General features: G+C 38.9%; 1 protein-coding gene across 1 annotated transcript; it reads right to left on the bottom strand.

Moving 5' to 3' along the window:
* Positions 1–1,887: 1,887 nt before the first annotated feature.
* On the bottom strand, positions 1,888–22,591 carry ccndbp1 (cyclin D-type binding-protein 1). Its single transcript, XM_028811971.2, has 11 exons — positions 22,427–22,591; positions 14,533–14,592; positions 12,608–12,687; positions 12,147–12,228; positions 11,965–12,061; positions 9,873–9,946; positions 9,449–9,525; positions 7,005–7,258; positions 5,040–5,100; positions 4,672–4,718; positions 1,888–2,238 (listed from the first exon to the last, which is right to left on the bottom strand). Exons 1-11 carry the CDS (start codon positions 22,503–22,505, stop codon positions 2,130–2,132), a joined length of 1,020 nt encoding a protein of 339 aa, XP_028667804.1. The 5' UTR covers positions 22,506–22,591; the 3' UTR covers positions 1,888–2,129.
* Positions 22,592–27,180: the final 4,589 nt, after the last annotated feature.

Raw genomic sequence — 27,180 nt, 5'->3', positions numbered from 1 at the left:
ATGGAGATTTTTGTAAGCTATATTTTATTTTACAGTGTTTATCTTGCTTTTTTTAATTAAATAAGCATTTTAGGCCTTTCCTCCTTGAGCAGTTTTTGGTAAATTGGCAAACACAGTTGCACTGCCATGGCCTTGTGCCCAACGCTGTCAGGATAGCCACTAGTTCCCTTAGAACCTGCACTTGAAAAAAGAGGTTTGAGAATTTGTGTATGGATCCAGAGCACTGGTATATCTAAATGACACCACCATCTTGGCATTTTAATTCTCCTCATTCTGAGTTAGGAATGGGTAAGCAAGGTGGCTTGTATCAAGGGTGCAAAGTCCTGCAGCTTTTTAGCTGGTGTTTCAAGCAAACAGAAGTGATGTAGTCCATCCATCCTTGGCTTATCAGAGAGGATATATTTGCGAAAATAATCATTCATCGACACAGGGTAAGGTGAATGAAATAGCTAGTGACATTTTGCTAACCAGTTTCATTTCAATTGAGATATTCTAACAAACATCACTTTCAAGAACAGACCAGACAGACAGCACATTCAACAGAATGGCACTACCGTCCAGAAGACACAGAAAAACCCCAGTGAGGACAGATGTAGAGGAATCTAGTTTAGAAACTAACAGTGCTCCAGTCCAAATCACAGGGTCATGCAGCTAATGTCGAACACGACTAAGCTCAAAGGAAGAGCTGGACCTGCAAAAATATACGTCTGTACCAGGCCGACTTGCCATTATTGATGGAACTATAAATTCTTAATTATACCAGTAAATTTTAGAGGCAAATTTCAAGGTATGCATGGTTAAACTGAAGCTCAAGAGAAAGCAGGTCATGCAAAAAGACAGCGACCCTAAACACACAAGTCATTCTACAAAAGATCAATTATAGCAAAAGAAATTTCACACTTTCGAATGGCTGAGTCAAAGTCCTGACCTTAATCCTATAGAAATGCAGTGGAGGATCTGAAGCAAGCAGATCATTCAGCATTCCCGAGTTCAAACATTTCTGCAAGGAGCAGTGAGCTACAATTCCTCCAGCTGATCTGCAGGGATAATCAACAGTTATTGGAAACACATCATTGACGTTACTGCTGCACAAGGGTGTCACACCAGTTACTAAAAGAAAAGATTCACATACCTTTTCCCCAACAAATCTGTAACATTGGATCATTTTCCTCAAAAAAATGAACATGTATAGTGCTTTTGTATCATTTGTTTAATTGGGTTCCATTTATCTAGTTACTCTCACCTTTTGAGGCACAGTATGTTGTATGTTCTTAATTAGTTTAATATTCCCATAATGTTAAAAAGCACAAACCTCGCAACACTTACCTTTAATACCCCTGCATTTAAAGTGATATACGGTACATGTTATTTAAGTGGAACCAGCTTCAGATAACTTACATGCATGCAATTAAGAATAGAAATGCCCATCTTCGAGGATTTCAGCTTTTTTTAACATGTGATAAAATTGACCAATTTAAATATATAATCGTCAAACAAAAAAGATTCCAGTTTATTTTTTACACTGAATGATACTGTATTATTTAACTCTTTGAACTGTCTTGTACACTTCAATATCCTGACCACTTCTCGCACAATTTCAAAAAAGCCACTCGGTATTAAAACTTGGAAACTAGTAAAATGACAATACTAGATGCATGGATAATATTATTAGGAAATATAATGATTTTATTCCTCGGTCTGTTTTTTTCTTCTCACATGAATGTCAGGAGTCATTTTTTTTTCCAAAAATGGGTCAAACATGTTGCTTTTTGAACACTAATGCATACTTATTATAATAATGTACCACTGCACAGTACAGCATGCAAGCAATGTAGAAACTAAGCTTCTTCTATCTCATAAAGTAGGTTAAAAAAAACAACACAGGCAGACAGTCAATTTATTGTTTAATTTGCTGCGTTTCTGCCAATTCATCATTACTATACTCTATGAGTTTTGTTTTATACCAGTAAGAGGCCAAAACATCCTGGCTTCATGTGCATTTCAAGGCACATTTTTTTTTTTTGGCGCTATTCTTATGTAAAATGTCCAAATTTTAACTCTCACGATTTTGTCCACTGCAATAGAAGTCCTTTATTTTGCAGGTTTTTGAGCGCTGCAACTAAAGTGCTCTATGTAGCCGAATCGGCCAAATTTGTCACCTTCTGCATGTTGTGATCAATGGCTCCATCCAAAAATTTCACCCAGCTGACCTCTGGCTCAAGACATACATGGCTAGACCTAATGAGACAGAAAACAAAAATTAAGATGTCACTTTAGTTCAGGAAATACAGACTCTTAATTTTCTCCAATTATCAAACTTTATTAAACCACTCGGGGAAATACTGAGCGCTAATGGTAATGCAAACAGTTCTGCTTTAGTTGGAAAAATATGAAGGATTAGCTGATGGATATAAGCAGTTCACAGCAGGGAAAAGGTAGTTTAAGGCCTTTTGTTGCAGCTTCTCCAGACCAGTGACAACTTTAGGCTTATATGATTAAAGTGAGGGTTATTTTATTTGCATGCTGTATTTACCTGTTACTGATTAAAAAAATGTGCAAACAGTACACATCTGCATCATTTGTGAGATTAACTTCTTCATATTTGTTCAGTTTAGTAATATTATGAACACAGATTTATCACCATTGGCAGTTTATTAGGAAACATGTCATTTTTGCTATTTTCCAACACTGTAGGACTGTTGATCTAAAGAGGGGATGAGCTCATGGATCCTTTGATAAAATTAGTCTACAGCTGCATTGCAAAAACTATGTCAAGAACGACAAAACAAACTAGACTAACTGCTGCCTTACACAGAAGCTCAAAGCATAACAGAAAATTTAATTCCTGTCCTGTTATAGTTATAGCGTACTTTACACAAATACCACTACTATATGGTAAAAAGTTTTAAACTCTGAGAAACAAGATTGAAATCTAAGCAAAGAAATTGAAATCCAGTGCAAAATATGAGGCTGCATGTTGTTTCTCAGGGAATGCACTCCTTTAATGTGGATAGTGACATCCTTTACATATTCTATAACTCTGTTATGGCCAGTGTGATTTTTTACACTGTGGTGTGTTGGGACAGTGACGTCACTTCAGGAGGGCCCCGCTGAATTAAAATGCTGATTAAGAAGGCTGGCTCAGTTATGGAGTTATGGGATGCACTCTCGACCCTACACAGTTAGTAATGAAAGAGAGAATTAAGCCAAAACTGAGTGCCATTATTAACAAAGCTGCACGCCCTCTCTCTGACGCACTAACACTGAGGACATTCAGCCAATGAATTATTCAGAATTGTGTCAAGAAACATGACTGGGGCTCTCTGCGACTACAACTGCTAAATCAAACGTTCTCTTCCCTTTGAGTCACTCTTGTGTATATTTGAGAGGGGTTTGTCATTTGTCATAATATAATAATATCTACTTATTTATTACTAGCCACGTTACTTGTCAAAGATGGGTAACAGAATAAACTAAGAGAATATTTGATATCTCTTGCCCTATGTGTACCTTCAGCGCTTTTCCCCTGAATCCTGTAGTGCCTAAACCTCTCTCGACTGGTGCTCCCTGTCAAGTGGATTACCTTAAAGATGTGTCTCATTTTGATTTGCCTTGCTTGCCACTTGTCCACATGTATACTTTCCATCTTTGAAGGCAAATCTCAGAATGTATCCTATGGCTGTACTCCTTGTGCGTCTCACTTTCACATTTCCTCTTTTGATCACGTCACCAAAGTCAAACCGACTAATCACACCAAAGCCAAATTGACCAATCAGATTGCTCTAAGGGACCAGACATGCACAGACCTTAGCATTTTATTAAATAGTAGATCGATAAATTGAGCTTCATTTCCCCCTGGAGACAAATGCAAGTTCTCTGTATATCTCTGTCCAATAGATGTGTTAACACAAAACCTCTTTTATCAGGAAGAAATGTCACCAGCCACTATAAATCACTATTTTTATAAATACCCATGACCCTGGAGGGATGGGTATCTTAGATTTTACCCTACATGTTCTAGTGAATCCGGATGAGCACCTAACAACCATGTGCAAACATTTACTTAGAAAATAACAGTTATAGGAAATCAGTCTCCGAAAAAGTGAATGGCAACAACACATTTTCACTGCACAGCAAAGTACTTTTTACATTTATTGTGGATATGCTCTACTTATTATATCATTCATTTTTGATCCCACTTAATATTGCTACATGAAACAAGTACTGCAATAATTTATCCTTACATGAATAACAACTCAAGATTTCCAAACTTCAGATGTAATCCACTGTATTTGTTTTTGAGTTCAGAGCAGAGTATAATTCAGGAAAGTCACACAATAACTAGTTCTTAAGCTAATACTGCATTAATTTTAGACCTTTATGAGAACAAATAGATTAATTCCTGCCATCTGAAAATATGAACTCATATTTTTGAGTAAACACAAAATTTACACTACAATTTTCTTTTAAAATTACACACAAAATTACAATTGAACAAAAGGATGTAATTAGACCTAAAGAGGAAATAGGCCAGCAGGTATTGCATCTAAAGTTCAAATACTTAATCAGTTTATTCACCTTTATTTTAAACCTACACATATATTTACACAAATCACACACTCTCCGTAGTGCCATGCACAAACCCCAGACAATGTAATATGAAATACTTGCTTTGTAATTTCCAAAACTTTTTTTAGAATAGAAGAGAGTCTTGAAGCCTGAAAAAGAAAAAGAAAGGTAACTTTTGCTTGTTATAGCTTCCTAAATGCAGGTGTACTACAGATACAAATGTTTATAACTTCACAGACAAAGGACTGCCACCAGACAAAACATCCTTAATGATGTCAGGGCTGTAGACTTTCCATCATAAATAAGAGATTACAGACACCGGCTGTGAGTGATCAAATGCAGACATGGATCACTAGAATACATCAAAGCTGGATATAAAGCAGTTGAGCTCAGTAATACCCAGTTCTCAGTAACACTAAGCTCAGTTTGGGATACATACAACATGTAGGCACACAAGGAGGCATACTTACATTTTGGTGCACAGCAATATGGTTCATAGGAGGATACAGGCTTAGGGCCAAATCATCCACACTGTGAAACAAGAACAGAAGTTTACTGTCTTCAAACATTTTAAAGCACCCAAATAAGTTGTAATCATTAAAATAACATTATAATAGGACATCTTGGGAAGAAAACATCTACCTTTTAGGAAGCCTTTGACAGAGACTAGTTTTACATTGGACTTTTAGGCTACCTTTCCTCAAATGCTAACCTTATCCAGATTCTCAAATTGAGTTTAGTCCACTAAGCCCAACTAAAACACCTTTTTTGAATAAAAGGGGTACAGAGGGAAAAAAAGCTGAATCTATTGAAAAATATGAAGAATATAATTTTAAGCAGACTAGAGACTTAATACAAATTTGAATTATATTTCAAAGGCATAAACCAATGAAATTTAACTATTTGGCAAGTTCTTGGTTTCATCCAAATAAAATCTGAAATTTTTATCTGAAAATTACGACTCACATTTATTTGGTTGTTTAAATTTGTGTAAATATTATTACAACTTAAAATTATTTTATAATATTTAATTAAACCCGTTCTTTAATTCCATGGCTTGTTGCTGCTCTCATTGTGCAAAAGCAGACGTTTCCGAAATTGTGGATTTTCTCTTTTCTAAGAGCAGATCAGCATTCCTGAGACCTTCACCTTTCTTCATTTTCAGATATATTATGATGGTCACAGTTTGCTGGTCCTGCTTTGGCTCATTTTGTATCTGATTATTGTTTGGCTGCTAATCAAGGAAAAAAGAAACAATTGAGGGGTCTGAGTCTTCAAGAGCAAGTCAAATAAAATTAATTCAAAAGAAGTGAATTAGCAGCAAAAACAGGTCACTAATTAAGAAAAGGGTTAGAATGAAAACCTGCAGCCACTGCTGCCCTCCAGGACCGGAGTTGGGCATCCCTGGATTAGAGGCTACCTTTCCCATTTTTCAGCTTTTAACGTTGCAAATTATTATGGGAGTTGTATGAATAGCAAATTACCATTTTATTTATTGAATTAAGTAATGCTATTCTTCAGCACATCATTTACAATGCAAAGTATACTGCATATGATAATTGTGGACAAATCACTTGCTGTCTCTGGATGGTTCATATTGCTCATTGCAATTGTTCATTTTAATATCTATCTTGCATTTTCAGTGAACAGCAATAGAAATGCAGCCAGTTGAAATAGAACAGTTAATATCTGCTGCAGGGATATTTAGCTACAAGTGACAGCACAGCACAGTGAAACCATCTCTTCTAGAAAAGTATGGTCTCTCCACAATCAAAGATACAGCAATATGCTGCCTGGCAAGAAGAGATGTGTAATAGTTCAAGGCTTCTATATTGACTTCTATCTTTTATTTTTTAAAGATACTGTGATAAAAAAGTGGGAAAACTGTATGGCTACTGCGGGTGATATGTAACTAGTTTTCAGAAAAGGATTTTTCCTTACAAAACAATGTTGGAAAATACAATGACATTTCCTCAGAAATTGACATTACAGGCTGGTAACGAATTATGTACCAATGAAATACCAGAAAAAAACTCTTTGCATTTTCCTGAGATTACCAGTAAATATGAAAACTAAGAGTGAAATTTGAGTAATTTCAAGGCTAAAGGCACACAGGGTTACAGTTAAGAAAAAAACAGATTATGAAAATCTTAAATGTTTAGACAAATGTCAATTTTTTAAAGGAAATGGATGGTTACATACTTGCCACATAATACATGAATTCAAAATTAGTGACTCTGAACACTAATCTAGCCTGCACTTTCACTTGGCCTTCCAGAAAGAAATCAGTTGCATATACCGTGACAGGTAACACTCGCTTTTATCAAGAATTACTAATACTAAGAGCTACTTACAAAATGTTTTCAGTTTTAGACCCATGTCTAAACCAGTCTACATGAATTGCTGAATTCAAGGAGAACTCCAAGTGTACTAACCTGGGGCTGATTTCCTTGGTTGAATCTGCAAGGTCATCTAACTGTGCACAACAAGCAGGAGTGTCCACTTTTCCATTGTTCTTTACAGCTGCTGAAAGCTTCTTCAAACATGCACGTGCTGCCTTCATTAGACCGTGACAAGGCGCCATGAGCTGCTTATCAGCCTCTGACCAGTAAGTGTCCTGATTCCCCCTGGTGTCCAGGTCATCATCTTCTAATACATCACTGTAGGGATCCTGGCTGTCTGACTGAGCCTGTCAACAATAGAAATCCTAATCAAGTTAACAATAACCATGTGTAATATCTCAAAGCACTGCACTACAGCTTATTATTTCTTTTTCCACATTATGTGGCAATCAGCAGGATACAGTACAGTGAAGCTTGATAATGAATGTGTAATGCACATGGTAAGACCTATCTTTTTAACTCTTATATAAAATATGCCTTGTGTGGTGGAAAGAAGCAGCACATGATCAGGACAATATATACACAAGTGCAGGTAAAAATACAGGGTTGCATTTCTGACTCCAGTGAAATCACTTCAAATGTCTGGTACTAGCTTGACAAAGAAACTCTCTTGTAAAGAGAAAATTAAAATATACTAGCATACACCGCATAATTATGTATTGATGGGTGAACACTTCCTGAAAGACACAGTTGTCCAAATGGGGTTGGTTTTGAGGATACGACTGTAGGTGAATGAAAAGATGTAACTCTGGAGAGGGAAACATACAATACAGCGTTTTACACGCTGCATACAGCGATTCACATCTGCGACAAATATGATTCTTCTTAGATGGTGCTGTCGCGTCCACCCTCACTCTCGAAGCATACACACTGCCTGGTCATGTGCCCGCTCGCAAGAGCAACTAACAGAGACTCGCCCACCAACTCTAAGACCATGGCGTGTAAAACAGTTTGCGATGGTGGACGCGGTCGTGCGTCATAACCGAAAAGAATACAGTGGAACCTTGGTTCACGACCATAATCTGTTCCAAAACTCTGGTCGTAAACCGATTTGGTCGTGAACCGAAGCAATTTCTCCCATAGGATTGTATGTAAATACAATTAATCAGTTCCAGACTGTACGAACTGTATGTAAATGTATATTTTAAGTTTTTAAGCACAAATATAGTTAATTAAACCATAGAATGCACAGCGTAATAGTAAACTAAATGTAAAAACATTGAATAACACTGAGAAAACCTTGAACAACAGAGAAAACTAACACTGCAATAGTTTGCGCTATAGCGCTACCAACCGCTGGCTAAAAACTTTTTTTTTTTAAATGAGTTTTAAGCACAGGGAAAAAAATGAACATTTGAAAAAATCCGTAATTTAATAAACCACCAAGAAAAGTAACATTGCAACAATGCACACTACGAACCGATCGCTGTAAACAGAAGTGAAAACAAAATCAAGCCCAGTGCATTCTTTAACTGCCTTCTCTACCTTATGAGTCCAGCGGCTCTCTCTCTCGCACTGCCTGTGTGTGTGCCTCTGTCTCTCTCTGGCGCTGCCTGTGTGTGTGTGTGCGCGGCTCTCTCTCTGGCGCTGCCTGTGTGTGTGTGCGCGGCTCTCTCTCTGGCGCTGCCTGTGTGTGTGCGCGGCTCTCTCTCTCGGGCTGCCTCTGTGTGTGCGCGGCTCTCTCTCTCTCGGGCTGCCTGTGTGTGTGCGCGCGGCTCTCTCTCTCGGGCTGCCTGTGTGTGTGCGCGCGGCTCTCTCTCTCGGGCTGCCTGTGTGTGTGCGCGCGGCTCTCTCTCTCGCGCTGCCTGTGTGTGTGCGCGCGGCTCTCTCTCTCGGGCTGCCTGTGTGTGTGCGCGCGGCTCTCTCTCTCGGGCTGCCTGTGTGTGTGCGCGCGGCTCTCTCTCTCGGGCTGCCTGTGTGCGGTGCGCGGCTCTCTCTCTCGGGCTGCCTGTGTGCGTGCGCGGCTCTCTCTCTCGGGCTGCCTGTGTGCGTGCCTCTGTCTCTCTCTGGCGCTGCCTCTGTGTGAACCAAGGTTCCACTGAGGTTGACTAATGAAAAGTCAACATGGCTCAGAGGTGCATGTGGAGTCTAGCAGAGATGAACGTGAATGACGCCCGATGTTGTGAGTTGCTGCATCCGAGTTGGTGGGCGTGATTCGGCGAGTTGTCGTCGTATCCAATGACGTTGTGTTTTGTGAGTTGCTGCGTCCAAGTTGGTGGGCGTGGCTCTGCGAGTTTTCGTCGTATCTAATGGTCTTAGAGTTGGTGGGCGTGGCTGTCTTGCGTGCTTTCCATGGGTGGCTACTTGTCGGTGGCTTAGTGAATTATATATATAGATACACATATTTGGAACCTAAATGTTAGCCTAGTATTATCTGAATTATCTGACAATTATGTGTTGTCTAATCTGGTAGGGCATAGTGCTTAACCTTTAGCGTTACAGTGGATCAAATAGTTGAACAACACATATCTATCTACCTGCTCCATCTCTTCTATAGCATCCTTCACCACACTAGAGTAGGTGGCCAAAAGTGACAGGACTGCAGCTTGGTTATCTGGAAGAACAAAACAAGCTGTCACAACTTTTTTGTGATCAAATTTAAACAAGAAACATCACATCATAAAAATCAATATAAATTAATCATGGAAAATATAAAAAAGCAGTGACAGAATGAAAACAATTTTCTCTAGATGATGCATTCATCCCATTCAAGCAGCCAAGTAAATTCATTACATATTTTGTGATGGAGCTACTTATGGATCTATGAAAAAACAGGCATATATCATACTTTGGACGACCAGTTCTGTGCCTCTAAAACTTTCTAATAAATAGTTCTGAACAAATTGACAATAAATTGACTCAATATTCCAGGCCTGTTTTGTACCACACAGTAAAAATTACCTTTTGGGAGATGAGGAAACTGATCGCAAGAAGCCCACACCCCAGCTGTTGAAGTCAGCTGTTCCTGTGTAAGACTGATAAGAAAATGTTACACAAGTGGCTAAGACAAGATTAAAAAGGCAGTCAGAGCAGAAACATGCATTTGAAAACAGGAGACCTATAAAACAAAGACTTTTAGAAGCAACATCAGACAGATTCATTGTTTATTAAGCACAGTCAGGGGAATGACTTTCTATCAATTCTAACTTCATATTGTATTCTGTGCAATTAAGTCAATAACAACACACTCTGTATATTGTACAACATGAACAAAAGCAGGTGAAGGAACTTCACGGGTGTTGCTAAGCAGCGTGGAAAGAAACTGAACCATAAACCTTAATGTTACAGCTCTGTTAAGTGAGACATATTTTCTGCTTCATACAATTCATACAATTTACATCTTGCCTGAAGAAGGGGCCTGAGTTGCCTCGAAAGCTTGCATATTGTAATCTTTTTAGTTAGCCAATAAAAGGTGTCACTTTGCTTGGCTTTTCTCTGCTTCATACAAGAAAGAAAGAAAGAAAAAGAAAGAAAGAAAGAAAGAAAGAAAGAAAGAAAGAAAGAAAGAAAGAAAGAAAGAAAGAAAGAAAGAAAGAAAGAAAGAAAGAAAGAAAGAAATTGTGTGCATTTAACTTGTATTTGAGAATCTTACCATTTTGATACAAATGACCGAATGAATAATAAAAATACTTCACCATATTGTGGAATGAACAGTGCTACATTCTAACAGAATTAAAGCTGGTTAATCACATACTACTTTAGTATAAAAGTCACTACTAGATTATTTTAACCTGCCTGTGATTAGCCAGTTATCAATAATTAAATGTATACAACTAAAAGTCAGAACTGCATATAAGTAATTGGGCCTTTATCAAAAATATCACAAAAGTAAACAACATTTTAATTTCAGGCTATATTCTTATGATTGGCATAGTTCTTAGAAGCAAGTATGTAATCAGATTTTTTTTTTCACCTACACATCTCACCAAATGGGGTCATGATTGTGCTTACAGCTTGTGCATTTTGCATTTAAAACTCAATTTGTGATCAGTTTTGCATCAAGCCTAGACGTCTAGGCCATGTTGCCTGTAAACCAGTTACAAGTGAAAAACTGCTGTGCCAAAATGAAAACTGTCATATTATGGTGGCTTGTTTTCTTAAACTTGGGCCACAAGTTAGAACCTGCACTGAAAATATCTGGGGACAGGTTAGTCACCTGAGGCAGGAAAACAGACTATGCAAACTGTTTACACACACACATACACAAGGTCAGATACAGTACAGTATTTTTTTTCATTTAATGCACAATATGAAGTCATTGAACTCTATTAGAACCAACCTTCCACATTAGGAGATCACATTAGGTTCAGATCACGTCAGATATTTTCAGTGGGCCAAGGCAGGCTATTTTTTCTACTTTTCCATTTGTGCGTAAGCAGTGCTGTGTTTTGCAGTTCACCTTACAAGCAAAGTGTTTCAGAAAATGTGCAACAATACAGATGCAAAGTTAAAAAGCTTTCTGGGGTTACCGCATAAAAGCAACTTTTCTTATTTGGTAGCATCTAATGAGCAATTAATTAGATTGGGATCCAATATAATGCAAGTACTTCTTTAGATTAAACCTTTTTAGGTTTAGGTATAGCTATTTATTAATTTGAATAAGCAAGTTTAAATGTTGGTGCTTTGTGTTCTGTTTCATTTAACAATATTAAAACCTATGTAAGACAACTTTGATTATATCAGTTACATTCTGTAGATAGCCAGTTAAACTTATGTCTTACAATAGTTGTTAGTCTTGACAATTTATTTTAGGTTTCTGTGATAAAGTAGCTATTAACGATCTATACATATTTTAGTAACTATGCTGTTAACAATAATGTGTGATTATTAAAAATCATAAGACTCCTGAAATGTGTTAACAGTCATTCTTTCACTATTTCATATCATGTTAAAAAGACGTATGTTTAATAACATACAAACTGCTCATATCTGCATATACCCGATGCCAAAACTGATAAATACATTTTGGAGGGTGTGGGGTAAGTCATCTCACCTTTGCAAGGGTGTGTTCAGAATGACTTCAATTAGCTGCTGCATACCATCCAGAACCTCAAGTGTGGCATCACGCACCACTCGTCTCAATGTCACACCTAGCTTACCAAAAGAGAGCTGTTAGTGACAGGAGCACTCAGATGACAGAAACACTGAATTAAATGATCACTAGGAAGCTTTTACCATGACTTTTGGGCAGCCAGAAGTAAACAGTGGCTAGTGCCAGCACACTGTCCTGGATATGGTCAGCCAATGCATCACATTCCTAGAAACAGCCAGTAAACAGACTGTCAGAAAACTTTTCAAATTAGAAAGAAAAACTAGACCAGAATAAGTATGTTACCTTTATACAATTCTACACTACTTTTTCTATGCATTTTTCTATTTATCTGTTTTTCCTTATACATTCAGTATCTTTCAATCAGCTTTTCAGACTTTATTTTAAATGTGCAGACAATAAAACCGTAATTTTAATGTCCATAGAGTAGGTTTTAACTTGAAAGGAAACCAAAACTCTAGTGATTACAAGCACTGATTAATCTCCGGTCCATTGGTCATCTCTAATTACATAATAAAAGCTAGACATATGCTGTCAGAAATGCCAAATACTGCATAAAGGCTTTCAGCAAATGAAGGACTGGTACCTGAGCTGAAGGCAGAGGAGGCTTTGAATAGGTAATGCTCAGCTTAGTTGCTGCCTGAGATGTAGCCTTGAATGTATGGCCTAAAATGAGAAGGAAAGCCATATTCAGTGAAGGTTAGACTATCGAGACTAAGCAGTGCTGACATCACAATAGTAAAAATAAACAGTTGATTTATTAAGTGATTAGACTTTGTCACCATTAGGGGTTAAATCACTACAGAGATTGACTTAACAACACTTACCAAAGGAACCTGTTAAATTCCCAGATGATAGCATTCAATTGCTAACCCCAAATAAGGAGTGAAGATTTAGGAAAAGGTGTATAAACAAGGATGACCACAGGCATCATGTTTGTTTTTGATCTTTTTAAACGGAAACCTGGCAGATAAACAGCACTGGTTTATTGCTACATTTGTTCCATTATGTTTCTCTTCCAAACCGACACATTTTTACACTATGTGCTCAAAATCACAAAGTCAAAAAGGATATGAATTTCAGTATAATCTCATCAGTAAATGATGATTTTAATAAAACCAAATGTGCCACTGTTATCAGCAACTCTAGAGATGCTTATGAACAAAGAATAACTGATGTATTTTTTGATTTATATTGGACTTTCTGAAGTCAAATTTTCAAGCAGTAATCTATGACATCTCGTTTCAATGGGGTATAAATATGAGGTGGCACAGAGGCTAAATTCCCTTAGTCATTCATCAACATGGGAAAGATAAGAGAACACACAATTCAAATACTTTGATTGGAACCATGTTCTGTAGTCTCATGAAACAAAAATTGAGCTTTTTGGCCACAAACACTTGAGGTGGGTCTGGTGTAAGAAGAAGAATGGCTATACTGAAAAGAACCTGATTACACTTTTCAAGTATGGTGGACATTTGGTCATGTTGTGGGGCTGTTTCTCCTCCAAAGACCCGGGGAGTGTTGTTAGGGTACATAACACGAAAGACTTCAAAACTACCAGGAGATTTTAAATTTAAATCTGGCTGCATCTGCCAAGAAACTAAAACATAGTCGTCACTGGATCTTCCAGCAAACCAATGATCCAAAACAAATGTCCAAATTAACAGAAAATGATTAGAAGGACCACAAAATCAGCTTCTCCGATGGAGGTTTCAGTCCCTGGAATTAAACCCAAATTGAAAACTTTGGGAAGAGTGCACAAGGACAGACCTAGGTCCCTGGATGGTCTGTACAGATCCGGTAAAGAAGAATGATCTCAGATTCCCTGTTCTGTATTCTCCAGTCTTATAAGATGCTATAGCAGAAGACTCAGTGTTGTTTTATTGGCAAATGGAGGTTGTACAAAATATTAAATGGAGGGGTGCCAATAATCGAGGCACAAGATGTTTTTTTGAAAAATAATAATTTCTTGATAAACAATTATTTTTTCTTTTAATTAATCTACTTAAGTTAAAGACTGGATTTGTCTCATTTCTTGTTGGTGTTAGATTAAGGTATTTCAACAAAAGATCATTTTTGTTTCATAACCTTGTTTACTCATTTTTACCGGGGTGCCAAAAATTGTGGAGAGGACTGAATGTGCTTGTATGTTTTTTGTTTAAATTGTCAGGGAATTCACTGCCTTGTGCAAGTTATCCAACATGTACAGCATAATCTCAGTTCCTATAGACATGAACAATAAGCAGGGTGAAAGACAGAAAACCAATGTACCAGGGTTTCATATAACTGCATTATTCATCCTTTACCTTCTCCGTGTCTGCACTGACAATGCTAAAGGTAATAACATACCACACATAAAATGAAACTATGTGTTTTGTAGTTAAATCATTCCTTGAAACAAAACAAAATTGTAGAAGTAGAATCTGGCAAGCAAAACTACAAACTTCAATAATAATGATGCTACATTAGGCTAACATGTAATATTAAGTGTACAAAGATAAGGCAAACCTAGAGTGTCCCAAAAATGGTGCACATCAAAGCCTCCAGCAGAATCTCTTGGCTCTCCATCTGCAATAGAAAATCAGAACAAATCATCACAATGCCATATTTTTCTATAGCTTCCTATTCTTAGGGTTTTCTCACATGTTTAAAACATAACATGTTCCATATTTAAATTCATGGCTATGGTGGGAAAGTTGGTCAGCACCTAACCCAGTGGTGCAGGAAACAAAAAAAGAATTCTGGGCAGAGTGGCAGTCCATTGCAAACCACACTCACTCACACCAGGGCCAAACACTACATATATTTTTGGGTGATCTCAGATCAAGGCCAATGTACCCAGAGGAGAATCCAATTTCCAGTTCAGGTTTACTGCCAAGGGTACACAACACAACAAAAGGTTTACTTCCATGTAGTGTTGCATTGTTACTAAAATTTTGACTTGAATAAAGATACCAGCTTTCGGACCTCTGTACCGATAACCAAAACAATTTCAAAGAAAATAAGAGATAACTTTAAAACTCCATGTCTTACTCCACAGGCTCCCCTCATAGAGAGCTGGCTGAAAAAAACATAGCCTGGTCTGATGAATCTCGATTTGTGCTGAAGCACAATGATGTTAGGATCAGAATTTAGTACAAGATGAATAAATCCATGCACTTAACCTGCCACTCCAGGCTAGTCATGGTGTAATGGTGTGGGCCTGTGGGGAAATGTTTTCTTGGCACACTTTGGGCCTGTTATTACCAATTAGTCATTGCTTGAATGCCATGGCGTATTTGAGGATTGTTGTTGATCATGTGCATCACTTCATGGTCACATCCCATTTTCAAATGCCTACTTTGAAGCATGATAATGCACCACGTCAGAAAGCAAGTGTCATCATAAACTGGTTTCATGAACATTCCAGTCACAGGATCTGAATCCAGTAGAACACCTTTGGGATGTGGTGGAGAGGAAACTTGTAACATGAATGTGCCGCTGACAAACCTGCAGAAATAGCATGCTACAATCATTGTCCACATGGACAAAAATCTCAAGGGAATGTTTTCCAACATCTTGTGGAATCCATGCCACAATGAACAGAGGCTGTTATGGGAGTAAAAGGAGGCTCTACCCAGAATTAGTGTAGTGGTCAGAAGAATTTGGTCTGTGTGTGTGTTTACATGGTGTCCATAAAGTCCGTATGCAATTTAAAATAGTTGTAACTTTGTAAGTATATATGTGATAGAATTTGTAAAAAGGATTAGGACATTAGGACTAGGACATCCGGCGCCGCCGAGAGTGGCAGCCTTTTCAGCAGCTCCGTGTATGACTGTATATATATGTGTATTTTTCTACTTTTATTTATTGATCACTCCTACCACTTTATTTTATGTGGATTCGTTCCCTGGATACGCTTACTTTTACAACATGGGCATGGATTTTTACATGCCAAGACTCGCCTATTCAAGTACTCAACTTCGGGCGCTGAGAACAAATGCCAGTGCCGGTGTGGTTCCATATTTACCCGACGAGGTAAGAAGGCGGTATCGTGGCAGCAGAGCCGGCACTAAGCTAAAAATGAAGCAGATTGCGAGAAAGTGGCGTTTTAAGCCTTCGGTGCCTTCTGTTATTCTGGGGAATGTGAACTCAATCTCAAATAAGATCGACGAACTGGCTGCGCTGGTGAAGAATGTCAGAACTTACAGAGAATGCAGTTTGTTGTGTTTCTGCGAAACGTGGCTAACTAACACCATCCCAGATGCTAATGTGGAGCTACCCGGGTTTAGCACCGTTAGAGCGGACAGAGATGCAAGTACCTGTGGGAAGCACAAAGGAGGAGGACTCGCTCTCTATGTTAATACACGGTGGTGTAACTCTGGACATGTTAAAGTCAAAATCTCCACTTGCTGCAGGGACATCGAACTGTTGGCCATAAGTCTGCGTCCCTATTACTTGCCCAGAGAGTTTGGACACGTCATTGTTGTCATCGTGTACATACCTCCTCGGGCGGACGTGGAGATAGCGAGTGACATCATCCATTCTGCTGTTGCTAAGTTACAAACGCAGCACCCTGAGGCGCTGGTGCTAATCGCTGGAGACTTTAACCATGTGAAGCTGGACAAAACATTACCTGCATTCTCCCAGTATGTGGACTGTAACACCAGGGGAAATAAGACTATTGATTTACTGTATGCAAACGTTAAAGACGCATACAGTGCCACCCCGCTGCCTGCGCTTGGGAAAGGAGATCATAACCTGGTTCTGCTTCAGCCTCACTACAAACAAACGTGAGAGTCCTACCTGTAACCAAACGATCATTCAGGAAGTGGACCCCGGAGGCTGAGAATACTCTGAGACAATGTTTTGGAACTACAGACTGGGATATCCTGCAGGGATCACATAGTGAGAACATTGAGGAGGTTGTTGACTGCACTACTGACTACATCAACTTCTGTATGGACACTTTAGTTCCAGTAAGAACAGTATGCTGCTATGCCAACAACAAGCCATGGATTACAAGTGACATCAAGGGCCTTTTGAACCAGAAGAAAAGGGCCTTTAAAGACGGTGATCAGCATGAGCTCAAGCGCGTGCAGAAGGAACTCCGAGTGCAGCTCAGGGCGGCGAAGGAGCAGTACAGGAGAAAGCTGGAGCAGAAGTTGCAGAACAACAGCATCAAGGAAGTGTGGGATGGGATGAAGATCATCACTGGCTGCAGCTCGAAGCAGGGTGCCACCATCGAGAGAGACGTGAAGAGAGCAAATGAAATGAACATCTTCTTTAACAGGTTTGACCACCCTAACCCACTCTCACCTCGGATTACTGCACTCTCTACACATCCTTCTGCTGATACCAACATAGGAGAGACATCCCCACCCACAATTACAGCAGCGCAAGTGAGCAGAGAGCTGAGGAAACTTCGTGCCAGCAAAGCAGCAGGTCCAGATGGAGTATCGCCACGACTGCTGAAGGTCTGTGCATCAGAGCTGGGGGGTCCTCTACAGCGCATCTTCAACCTGAGCCTGGAACAGGGGAAAGTCCCGAGGCTTTGGAAAACATCTTGCATCACCCCAGTCCCAAAGGTATCACATCCTGGTGAGCTGAATGACTTCCGGCCTGTCGCTCTAACATCACATGTGATGAAGACCATGGAGCGGCTGCTGCTTCACCACCTGAGGCCACAGGTCCAACACGCCCTCGACCCTCTGCAGTTCGCATACCAGGAGAAGGTGGGAGCGGAAGATGCCATCATCTATATGCTACATCGATCCCTCTCCCACTTGGACAGAGGCAGTGGTGCTGTAAGAATTATGTTTCTAGACTTCTCTAGCGCCTTCAACACCATCCAACCTCTGCTCCTTAGGGACAAGCCGACAGAGATGGGAGTAGAGTCATACCTGGTGGCATGGATCGTGGACTATCTTACAAACAGACCTCAGTATGTGCGTCTCGGGAATTGCAGATCTGACATTGTGGTCAGCAACACAGGAGCGCCGCAGGGGACTGTACTTTCTCCGGTCCTGTTCAGCCTATATACATCGGACTTCCAATATAACTCAGAGTCCTGCCACGTGCAAAAGTTTGCTGACGACACTGCTATCGTGGGCTGCATCAGGAGTGGGCAGGAGGAGGAGTATAGAAACCTCATCAAGGACTTTGTTAAATGGTGCGACTTAAACCACCTACACCTGAACACCAGCAAAACCAAGGAACTGGTGGTGGATTTTAGGAGACACAGGCCCCTCATGGACCCCGTGATCATCAGAAGTGACTGTGTGCAGAGGGTGCAGACCTATAAATACCTAGGAGTGCAGCTGGACGATAAATTAGACTGGACTGCCAATACTGATTCTCTGTGCAAGAAAGGACAGAGCCGCCTGTACTTCCTTAGAAGACTGGCATCCTTCAACATCTGCAGTAAGATGCTGCAGATGTTCTATCAGATGGTTGTGGCGAGTGCCCTCTTCTACGCAGTGGTGTGCTGGGGAGGCAGCATTAAGAAGAAGGATGCCTCACGCCTGGACAAAATGGTGAGGAAGGCAGGCTCTATTGTTGGCATAGAGCTGGACGGTCTGACATCCGTAGCAGAGCAACGGGCACTCAGCAGGCTCCTATCAATTATGGAGAATCCACTACATCCATTAAACAGTGTCATCTCCAGACAGAGGAGCAGTTTCAGTGACAGACTGCTGTCACTGTCCTGCTCCACTGACAGACTGAGAAGATCTTTCCTCCCCCAAACTATGCGACTCTTTCAATTCCACCAGAGGGGGTAAACGTTGAACATTATTCAAGTTATTGTCTGTTTTTTTTTATCTGCATTTTTTATTACTCTTTAATTTAATATTTTTGCTGCTGGAATATGTGAATTTCCCCCTGGGATTAATAATCTATCTATCTATCTATCTATCTATCTATCTAGAAAGCTTGATGTATCTAGGTTTTTTTGTCTTTAGAAGTTTTATTTTTGTTGTATTTGGGGAACTGAAAATCCACATGAGTCTGTTGAACATGAAAGAGATTCTCCTAAAGTTAATGTGTGGTGTGCTTTGGGAAAAAATCGAGTCATTGGGCCATTCTTTTTTGAAGGGCGTGTTGTTAATGGTGATAGCTACTTAGAAATACTACAAAATGACTTTACTCCTCAACTTGAACAATTAGGACTGATATAGAATACAGTGTTTCATCTAGATGGTGCCTCTTGTCACTTTCCTTTGCATGTTAGACAGTTTCTACATGAGAAATTCCCTAATAGATGGATTGGAAGAGGTGGACCATTTTCTTGGCCTCCACGTTCGCCAGATTTGACTCCATTTTATGGGGACATGTGAAAACTAATGTTTATTGAACCAAACATCGATCTTTAGAAGACTTGCAAGCTAGGATAACTGATGTGATTGCTGGTATTACTGAAAATCAGCTTGAAAATGTTTTCAGAGAACTACAGAATCCTATTACCCTTTGTATTAGTAATGATGGTGGACATGTTGAAAATTAACAAGAATAAAAAATGTAAGTGTTTCTTCTTTCTAATCCTTTTTACAGATTCTTTCTATCACATATACTTACAAAGTTACAACTATTTTAAACTGCACATGTACTTTATGGACACCATATATTATATACACACGTATACAGTTAGGTCCATAAATATTTGGACAGAGACAACTTGTTTCTAATTTTGGTTCTGTACATTACCACAATGAATTTTAAATGAAACAACTCAGATGCAGTTGAAGTGCAGACTTTCAGCTCTAATTCAGTAGGTTGAACAAAACGATTGCATAAAAATGTGAGGCAACTAAAGCATTTTTTTAACACAATACCTTCATTTCAGGGGCTCAAAAGTAATTGGACAATTGACTCAAAGGCTATTTCATGGGCAGGTGTGAGCGTTATGACATCGTTATGTCATTATCAATTAAGCAGATAAAAGGCCTGGAGTTGATTTGAGGTGTGGTGCTTGCATGTGGAAGATTTTGCTGTGAACAGACAACATGTGGTCAAAGGAGCTCTCCATGCAGGTGAAAGAAGCCATCCTTGAGCTGCGAAAACAGAAAAAACCCATCCGAGAAATTGCTACAATATTACAAGTGGCAAAATCTACAGTTTGGTACATTCTGAGAAAGAAAGCAAGCACTGGTGAACTCAGCAACACAAAAAGACCTGGACGTCCACAGAAGACAACAGTGGTGGATGATGGCAGAATCAATTCCATGGTGAAGAGAAACCCCTTCACAACAGCCAACCAAGTGAACAACACTCTCCAGGGGGTAGGCGTATCGATATCCAAGTCTACCATAAAGAGAAGACTGCGTGAAAGTAAATACAAAGGGTGCACTGCAAGGTGCAAGCCACTCATAAGCCTCAAGAATAGAAAGGCTAGATTGGACTTTGCTAAAGAACATCTAAAAAAGCCAGCACAGTTCTGGAAAAACATTCTTTAGATAGATGAAACCAAGATCAACCTCTACCAGAATGATGGCAAGAAAAAAAGTATGGAGAAGACAGGAACAGCTTATTATCCAAAGCATACCATATCATCTGTAAAACACGGTGCAGGCAGTGTGATGGCTTGGGCGTGCATGGCTGCCAGTGGCACTGGGACACTAGTGTTTATTGATGATGTGACACAGGACAGAAGCAGCCGAATTAATTCTGAGGTGTTCAGAGACATACTGTCTGCTCAAATCCAGCTAAATGCAGTCAAATTGATTGGCCGGCGTTTCATGATACAAATGGACAATGACCCAAAACATACAGCCAAAGCAACCCAGGAGTTTATTAAAGCAAAGAAATGGAAAATTCTTGAATGGCCAAGTCAGTCACCTGATCTTAACCCAATTGAGCATGCATTTCACTTGTTGAAGACTAAACTTCAGACAGAAAGGCCCACAAACAAACAGCAACTGAAAGCCGCTGCAGTAAAGGCCTGGCAGAGCATTAAAAAGGAGGAAAACCAGCATCTGGTGATGTCCATGAGTTCAAGACTTCAGGCTGTCATTGCCAGCAAAGGGTTTTCAACCAAGTATTAGAAATGAACATTTTATTTCCAGTTATTTAATTTGTCCAATTACTTTTGAGCCCCTGAAATGAAGGGATTGTATTAAAACAATGTGTTAGTTGCCTCACATTTTTATGCAATCATTTTGTTCACCCCACTGAATTGAAGCTGAAAGCCTGCACTTCAACTGTATCTGAGTTGTTTCATTTAAAATTCATTGTGGTAATGTACAGAACCAAAATTAGAAAAAAGTTGTCTCTGTCAAAATATTTATGGACCTAACTGTATATAAAAAATACACACACACACTGTATGATTGGCTGTTCAGTAACTTTAAGACCAGTGGGTAGAAACTACACCTAATACCAGTGGTCCTGTACCATTTGCCAAAAGGTAGTTTTAGCAATGCTCTGGGTACTACATTTGCTTTTAGGATACACCATAGTAAATATTTTTTCTTAATTTACTCTTTACCCTAATTTTTACTATCTTGGTATTTCCATTTACTGTATCAGTTAACCAGTGAGCCAATATGGGTCTTACATTTTGAGATAAGGTTATCAGTAAACAGAGGTGTTTTAAAAATATTTAAAAAATTAGAAGATGCCAACATCTGAATATGAAAGTTCTAGTCAACTAAGAGGCCGCTGTATGCAAAACAAAAGTACATTTATTCTACCTTTCTTTAGTACTAGGGTGTTCCACCGTGCTAGCTATTATGGATGTAGTGAGAAGTTAAGCAAAATGACACCTTTTATTGGCTAACTATAAAGATTACAATATGCAAGTTTTCGAGGCAACTCAGGCCCCGTCATTCAGACAACATGTAATCAAGAAGGGGGCTCGAGATGCCTCGAAAACTTGCATATTGTAATCTTTCTAGTTAGCCAATAAAAGGTGTCATTTTGCTTAACTTCTCACTTCTACCTTTCTTAAAATGTAAAGTAGATACTGCTTTATGTTTCTGCCATAGCCGAGAGCAGAAAGGAATTATCTAATTAAACAAAATAATTTAAAGCTTGGAATTATTATCTGCTTACAAAAATATTTGAAGCAAACCCCAAAAGTTAAGCTTGGGGGTTCTTTGAATAGAATCAGTCCTTCTCAGCTCAGTCCAACGTAGTACGTCTTGTTGTAATGAAAGTCTCTAAATTGTGCCTCTCATTTAAACCATTGCTTAACTAAATGTCCTGTTTACATTCAAAATCCGGCATACATCATCTATTAATTCTCTTCTTTCATCCCAGATGCACGTTACATTTTTTTCAGGCTATGATCATCCACAGTCCAGGACCCAACATAACCAGGTAACAAACAGTATGACTAAATCGGCACTCCTTACAAACACACACCAGCGTTCCCGTGACCCACAAGACACTGACAAATCTAATCACCGTACACGAGGATACCCACCTCGAACTCGTTCTCGGACACTCTGTACGGAGTTCAGCAGGTTGCGTAGCGGTATTAAGTTACCCGAAGAGTCGCTCATATTGCAGCAAATCCTACATCCAAAGCTGCCGGAACACCGAATCAAGGCAGCGTATCCGCACGGAATACAGAGACAGTGGACAATATGTGACGTCACGCCGCCGTAAGAAAAGAAAATGGACCCGAGCTACCGCCATCTTGGTAAGGTTATTACAAATTTAAACGCTATTGGAGTATGCACTAGATGGCATCAGAGTCTGCGATTACACTAAGAATTTTTATTAGCTGTTAATTCAGGCCTCTGCATTTTCAGACACTCCTTTATTAATTGGATTATCCGTCTACTTTTCCACCAAACAATGTAAAATATGACCCAAAGTGATTTTAATTTTTAAAGATATGCTTAACAATGCTGCTTAAAGACTTCACACACCCATCATGACTTCAAAGATCAAATACCTCTCATAGATTTTGTGGTATGGGAAAATTGTTTAATTTAAATGTTTACTTTTATACTTTCATATTAATTTTGCCCATTAAAAACTACAATTCTGACTGGAATTAGAAAGTCTAATAACAGCCCCACAATCGTTCTAATTTAATACCAAACTCTTAAGAAGGCATACTAACTTTTGGTTCCCTTTTGTTCATTGCTTGATTTCCAGAGTCCCAAATAATTTATTCTTCTGTCAGTCAGCATGCTGAACAAAGAATATAAAAGAATAACAAAGAATATAATGTTAATGGAATTTTTACAGCCATGATTTTGTTTATGTTAAATGTGTTCTGTTAATGAAATTGCTGTTTTACCAAATGCATAATATATTTTTTGTGTTGATGCAAGTAAATGTTTTATGGTTAGTAATTTACTGTTATAGCTGTAAATACAGGCAAGTTCTCTGAGCCTGTGCTCAATGAAGCGCACTATATAAAAATAATTGCATTAAATTGAATTATTATACTGTACAGACTATTACCCACTATTGATTTACTTATTATTGACCTGCTAATATCACTTGTTTGTATTACTTACAGTACACATGACTGATGTGAGTTAGATCTTCTTCTTCTTCTTCATCTTCATCTTTTCCCACTACTATATGGAGTCAATGTGCTTCATCAGTCTTCTTCATACAGCTAGGTCCTGCTCCTCCACCTTGGACAGGGGCAAAAAATCCCAACCTGGTGCCAGTCCCATACCTGGATAAATAAAAAGGGTTAATGTCAGGGAGAGCATGTGGCTGTAAAACATAGCCAAAAGCTTATTGATGGAATCAATCCAATCATCTTGAGAAACTGATGTAAGTTAGAATATGATAGATTATTGTGTCTTGTTCATTGTACTGTTGTATTCTGATTTAATTATATAATACAATTAAAAAATTCACTCTACTATGTGCACATGAAAAGAAACTTGATGTTGAACTTGATTCTGGCAAGTCTGCAGCATACAGTTATCCAGATTATGGCACAACGTCAAACTTGCTTATCTCCACCTGCTGCGAAAATCTATTTTTTAAGCAAAATAATGACCTGGCAAAGAGAGGCATATTATGATAGATTTGAGGATAGACTCTGTGCAGTTAAACAGGCAGTACAGTGTCATAATTCTCTTGTAATGAAGTAGACTGACATTATCTTACCAGGCAACAGCAGAATTCTTTTAGCTCAGCCAGTCTGGTTGCTCATTTTTGCATTCCGTAAGGACTAGGGCACTTTGGGTCATTACTTTACACTCAGAAGATGGTTCCTTATGGAACCCTATTGCAGACATGGCCCAAAACTGTCAGTTTTATCACAGACTGAAGTGTAGCCTCTCTGTTGTTTATGAATCACAGGTTACTTCTGCCCTGCATGAGGTGTGTCTTTTCTTTTACTTCAGCTTTGGTGTCTGACAAAGTTTGATTTGTTTCCCCCAGTGTTCTGTGAGCACAGAACACCTTACACTCCATTGCTTCTGGGGGGTACAATTTCTTGGAGGTTGTGTCTGTTTATTTCTTATTGTTTTTCTTTGTGCCATGGAGGTTTTTAGGCTCCTCTTCTTAACTGAACACTTCAGAGACAAGCCCAGCTAACCCATATTATTTTTGGCCATGTAATTGTGGAACCATTGGTTCTCACATCATGGCTACCAGTGATTTCTCTCTTCAGACTAGGCACAATGCCTCTCGCATGATTGACCAGTAGTTCTACTGTGTCATGAACTACAGTTTCTGCAATAATAGCTCTTGCTTCATTGCTGATGTTTGTCTAAAGTGAAGAATGGTGGCTTTGGTTTCTGTATAAAAGTTATGTATCTGGACTTTCATTTACTTCTAGTATAATAGGACAAGACTGGATAACAGTATTCCCACTGTTCTATACTTTTACCAATATCAGTGCACATTCAAAGGAGTGCCCAGCATGATTAACCCAAAGGGATCACACGTGAGAATTTCAGAAGAGGCCAGAGAGGTGATGTGTCTGTCTGCTTCCTTTTGATTTCCATAGTTGTTGACCAGGAAGAAGACCCATGACCTCAGTTCACCTAGCCCAGATCTCCAGCCTTTTGCCACTTTGTCCTCTGGACTCCTTTTAAGGATCATCACAACACTTGCTTCCTTTCTGGTATGAGAAGGAAAGCATTGTTCCTTTACTATTATGCATTCCTAGATTTCCCTTCCCTTCATTCTTTTCTCCATTAAATGGGATATTTTCCATCTGGGACCTGGCTGTGCTTTGCAGTATATAATTCAGCTTGACTCATACTTAATCTTGTATGCTACTCTGTGTATTTTTCAAGCTTGTAACGTTCAGATAAGGATTTATTTATTTAATTTCTCTGATGATTGCACACACAAGATGTTGGACATCTTTTTCAATGCAACACTCCACACACTACTGTGCCATATTCTTTTGAACTATAGGGTTTGTACTAAGATTTATAAGCTTATTGGAATAACCAAGCAATGACTGACAATACTGTAATACACTATATGTAAATAGTTCTATCTGTAGTTTCAGATCTCAGTGAAAAATAAGATCCTTGCTCGTAGTTAAGTGGGGAAAAAACAAATGAAAATGATGTGTCTTTTTAGAAACATCCAATAGTTGAATTTCTTTTGAAATAGATGATGGGAACAATTAACATCACTCATCAACCTTGGTTGATACAAACTGTTTGTGATCAGAGTAATAAAGAGAAAAAATCAATGAGTGCATCAGAGAGATTTGATTCCTGACAGCCACAGAAATAGCAGCAATGATGTGAATAGGGTGTCCTGGTCCAGGAGATGACTGCTGTTTATGCATAGCTGGAACAGCAAGGGAATCTTCAGACTACTTGAATGATGGAAAAAATTAGATTTTGCAGAGAAGTGAACAGTTTAAGTAGGTTTGATTGTTATTTTGCTGTATCTGAATAATAGAGTATCTTTTTTAAACCATTAAATTCATATGTGCTCATTTCTTGCATTTCAGCTTTAGCATGTCAAATGTGCATTGCCCTACCGCAATGGATGATGGCTTTTGTTACATGATCACCTTTTATTAATACTTCTTAAAACATACTGATAATTGTAGTTTCCATTCCTGGAATGAATACCAAAAACTTTAAATTCATAGGCTCTCTGGTAAAGCGGCTGCTTTGTATCCTGCCAAGGCTGCTTCCAAGATAAGGAATGTCTTCACAAAATTATGTGGCCTGAAGTCCTTCTAACACTCCATGGTGCCTCTGAGCCAACCCTATAACCCCAAACCAAATACCAACCCAACCGGGGTCTCCCAGCAAAAAGGTTCATACAGACTCAGGGTATAACAATCTCCAGGTTGGAAAAGCTTCCCATAGTTGCCTGCACACATCAAAGTGGGAGACATCTAATGATTGTCCACCCTAATTCCAAGTGCCAAAGGTTCTCCAAATAACTCCATGTCAGGAACAAACCACTGCAGGCTGTTTAGTCCTCCTGGACATAACTTCCACTCTGTTATCTAGAGCAGGACATCTCTGTCAGCTGTTGCCCCATAGTATAATCCTTATGCATCCTTCTGATCCAAAAGGGACCATACTAGAGCCATCTCCAACTTATTTTATACCTAGCCTTACCTTCTTAACTTATCATTATTTGTATTAAAATCTTGTTATAGAAACATGGCTACTATTGACAACTACTTTACACAGAGGTGAATTCAGAAATACTCATACATCTAAGTCTCTGTGAAAAAAATGTCAAAAAGCTTCTGAACATAAGTCAATTGAGTTCCTACAAAAACTCTTCCGAAATTTCAAATGAATGAAATTTTTCGGCTGTCTTACACACCCATTCAGAGTTGTGACCTGTGAAAAAACAGATGTTTGCTCTTAGTTGCCAGTTCTGGCCTGATTCCGATAACCCCTTGGCACCCTTTACGTAACAGCTGGAAATATACCTGATTCTAGCAGCTCAATGACTTTGTAACTTTCTTTTTATATTTTATCATGGAAAAAACCTTCACCTTTTTTCCCCTTTTATGGACAAATGCTGAAGCAGCCTTTCTGTAACAAATTTTGCCTACCTTGAAACATAGCCATTTTTGATTGTCCACTGGGTTAATCATACCCAAGGCTATAAAACTAAACTGCTATAACAGTGTCAGACATTTCCAAGAATATGATATTTTTTGCCTAAATCTATTCCAGAAGCATGCTTTGTGCTGCTGTATTAATGACACCAACCTAAACAAGGCATAACTGAGGGATCATTATAGCTCCTTCTTTG

Source organism: Erpetoichthys calabaricus, chromosome 10 (genome assembly GCF_900747795.2).
Source record: "Erpetoichthys calabaricus chromosome 10, fErpCal1.3, whole genome shotgun sequence".
Classification (NCBI taxonomy): Eukaryota; Metazoa; Chordata; class Cladistia; order Polypteriformes; family Polypteridae; genus Erpetoichthys; species Erpetoichthys calabaricus.
This window is presented reverse-complemented; position numbering and strand designations above follow the sequence as displayed.

What these genes read in the sequence shown, in the direction of transcription:
- ccndbp1 (XM_028811971.2), bottom strand. Translation starts at nt 22,505, where the DNA reads ATGAGCGACTCTTCGGGTAACTTAATACCGCTACGCAACCTGCTGAAC. An exon ending in CTGGCTGCCCAAAAGTCATG is followed by an intron (nt 12,062 to 12,146) that starts GTAAAAGCTTCC and finishes TTGGTAAGCTAG; the next exon opens with GTGTGACATTGAGACGAGTG. An exon ending in ATATTGCTGTGCACCAAAAT is followed by an intron (nt 4,719 to 5,039) that starts GTAAGTATGCCT and finishes TTTCTTTTTCAG; the next exon opens with GCTTCAAGACTCTCTTCTAT.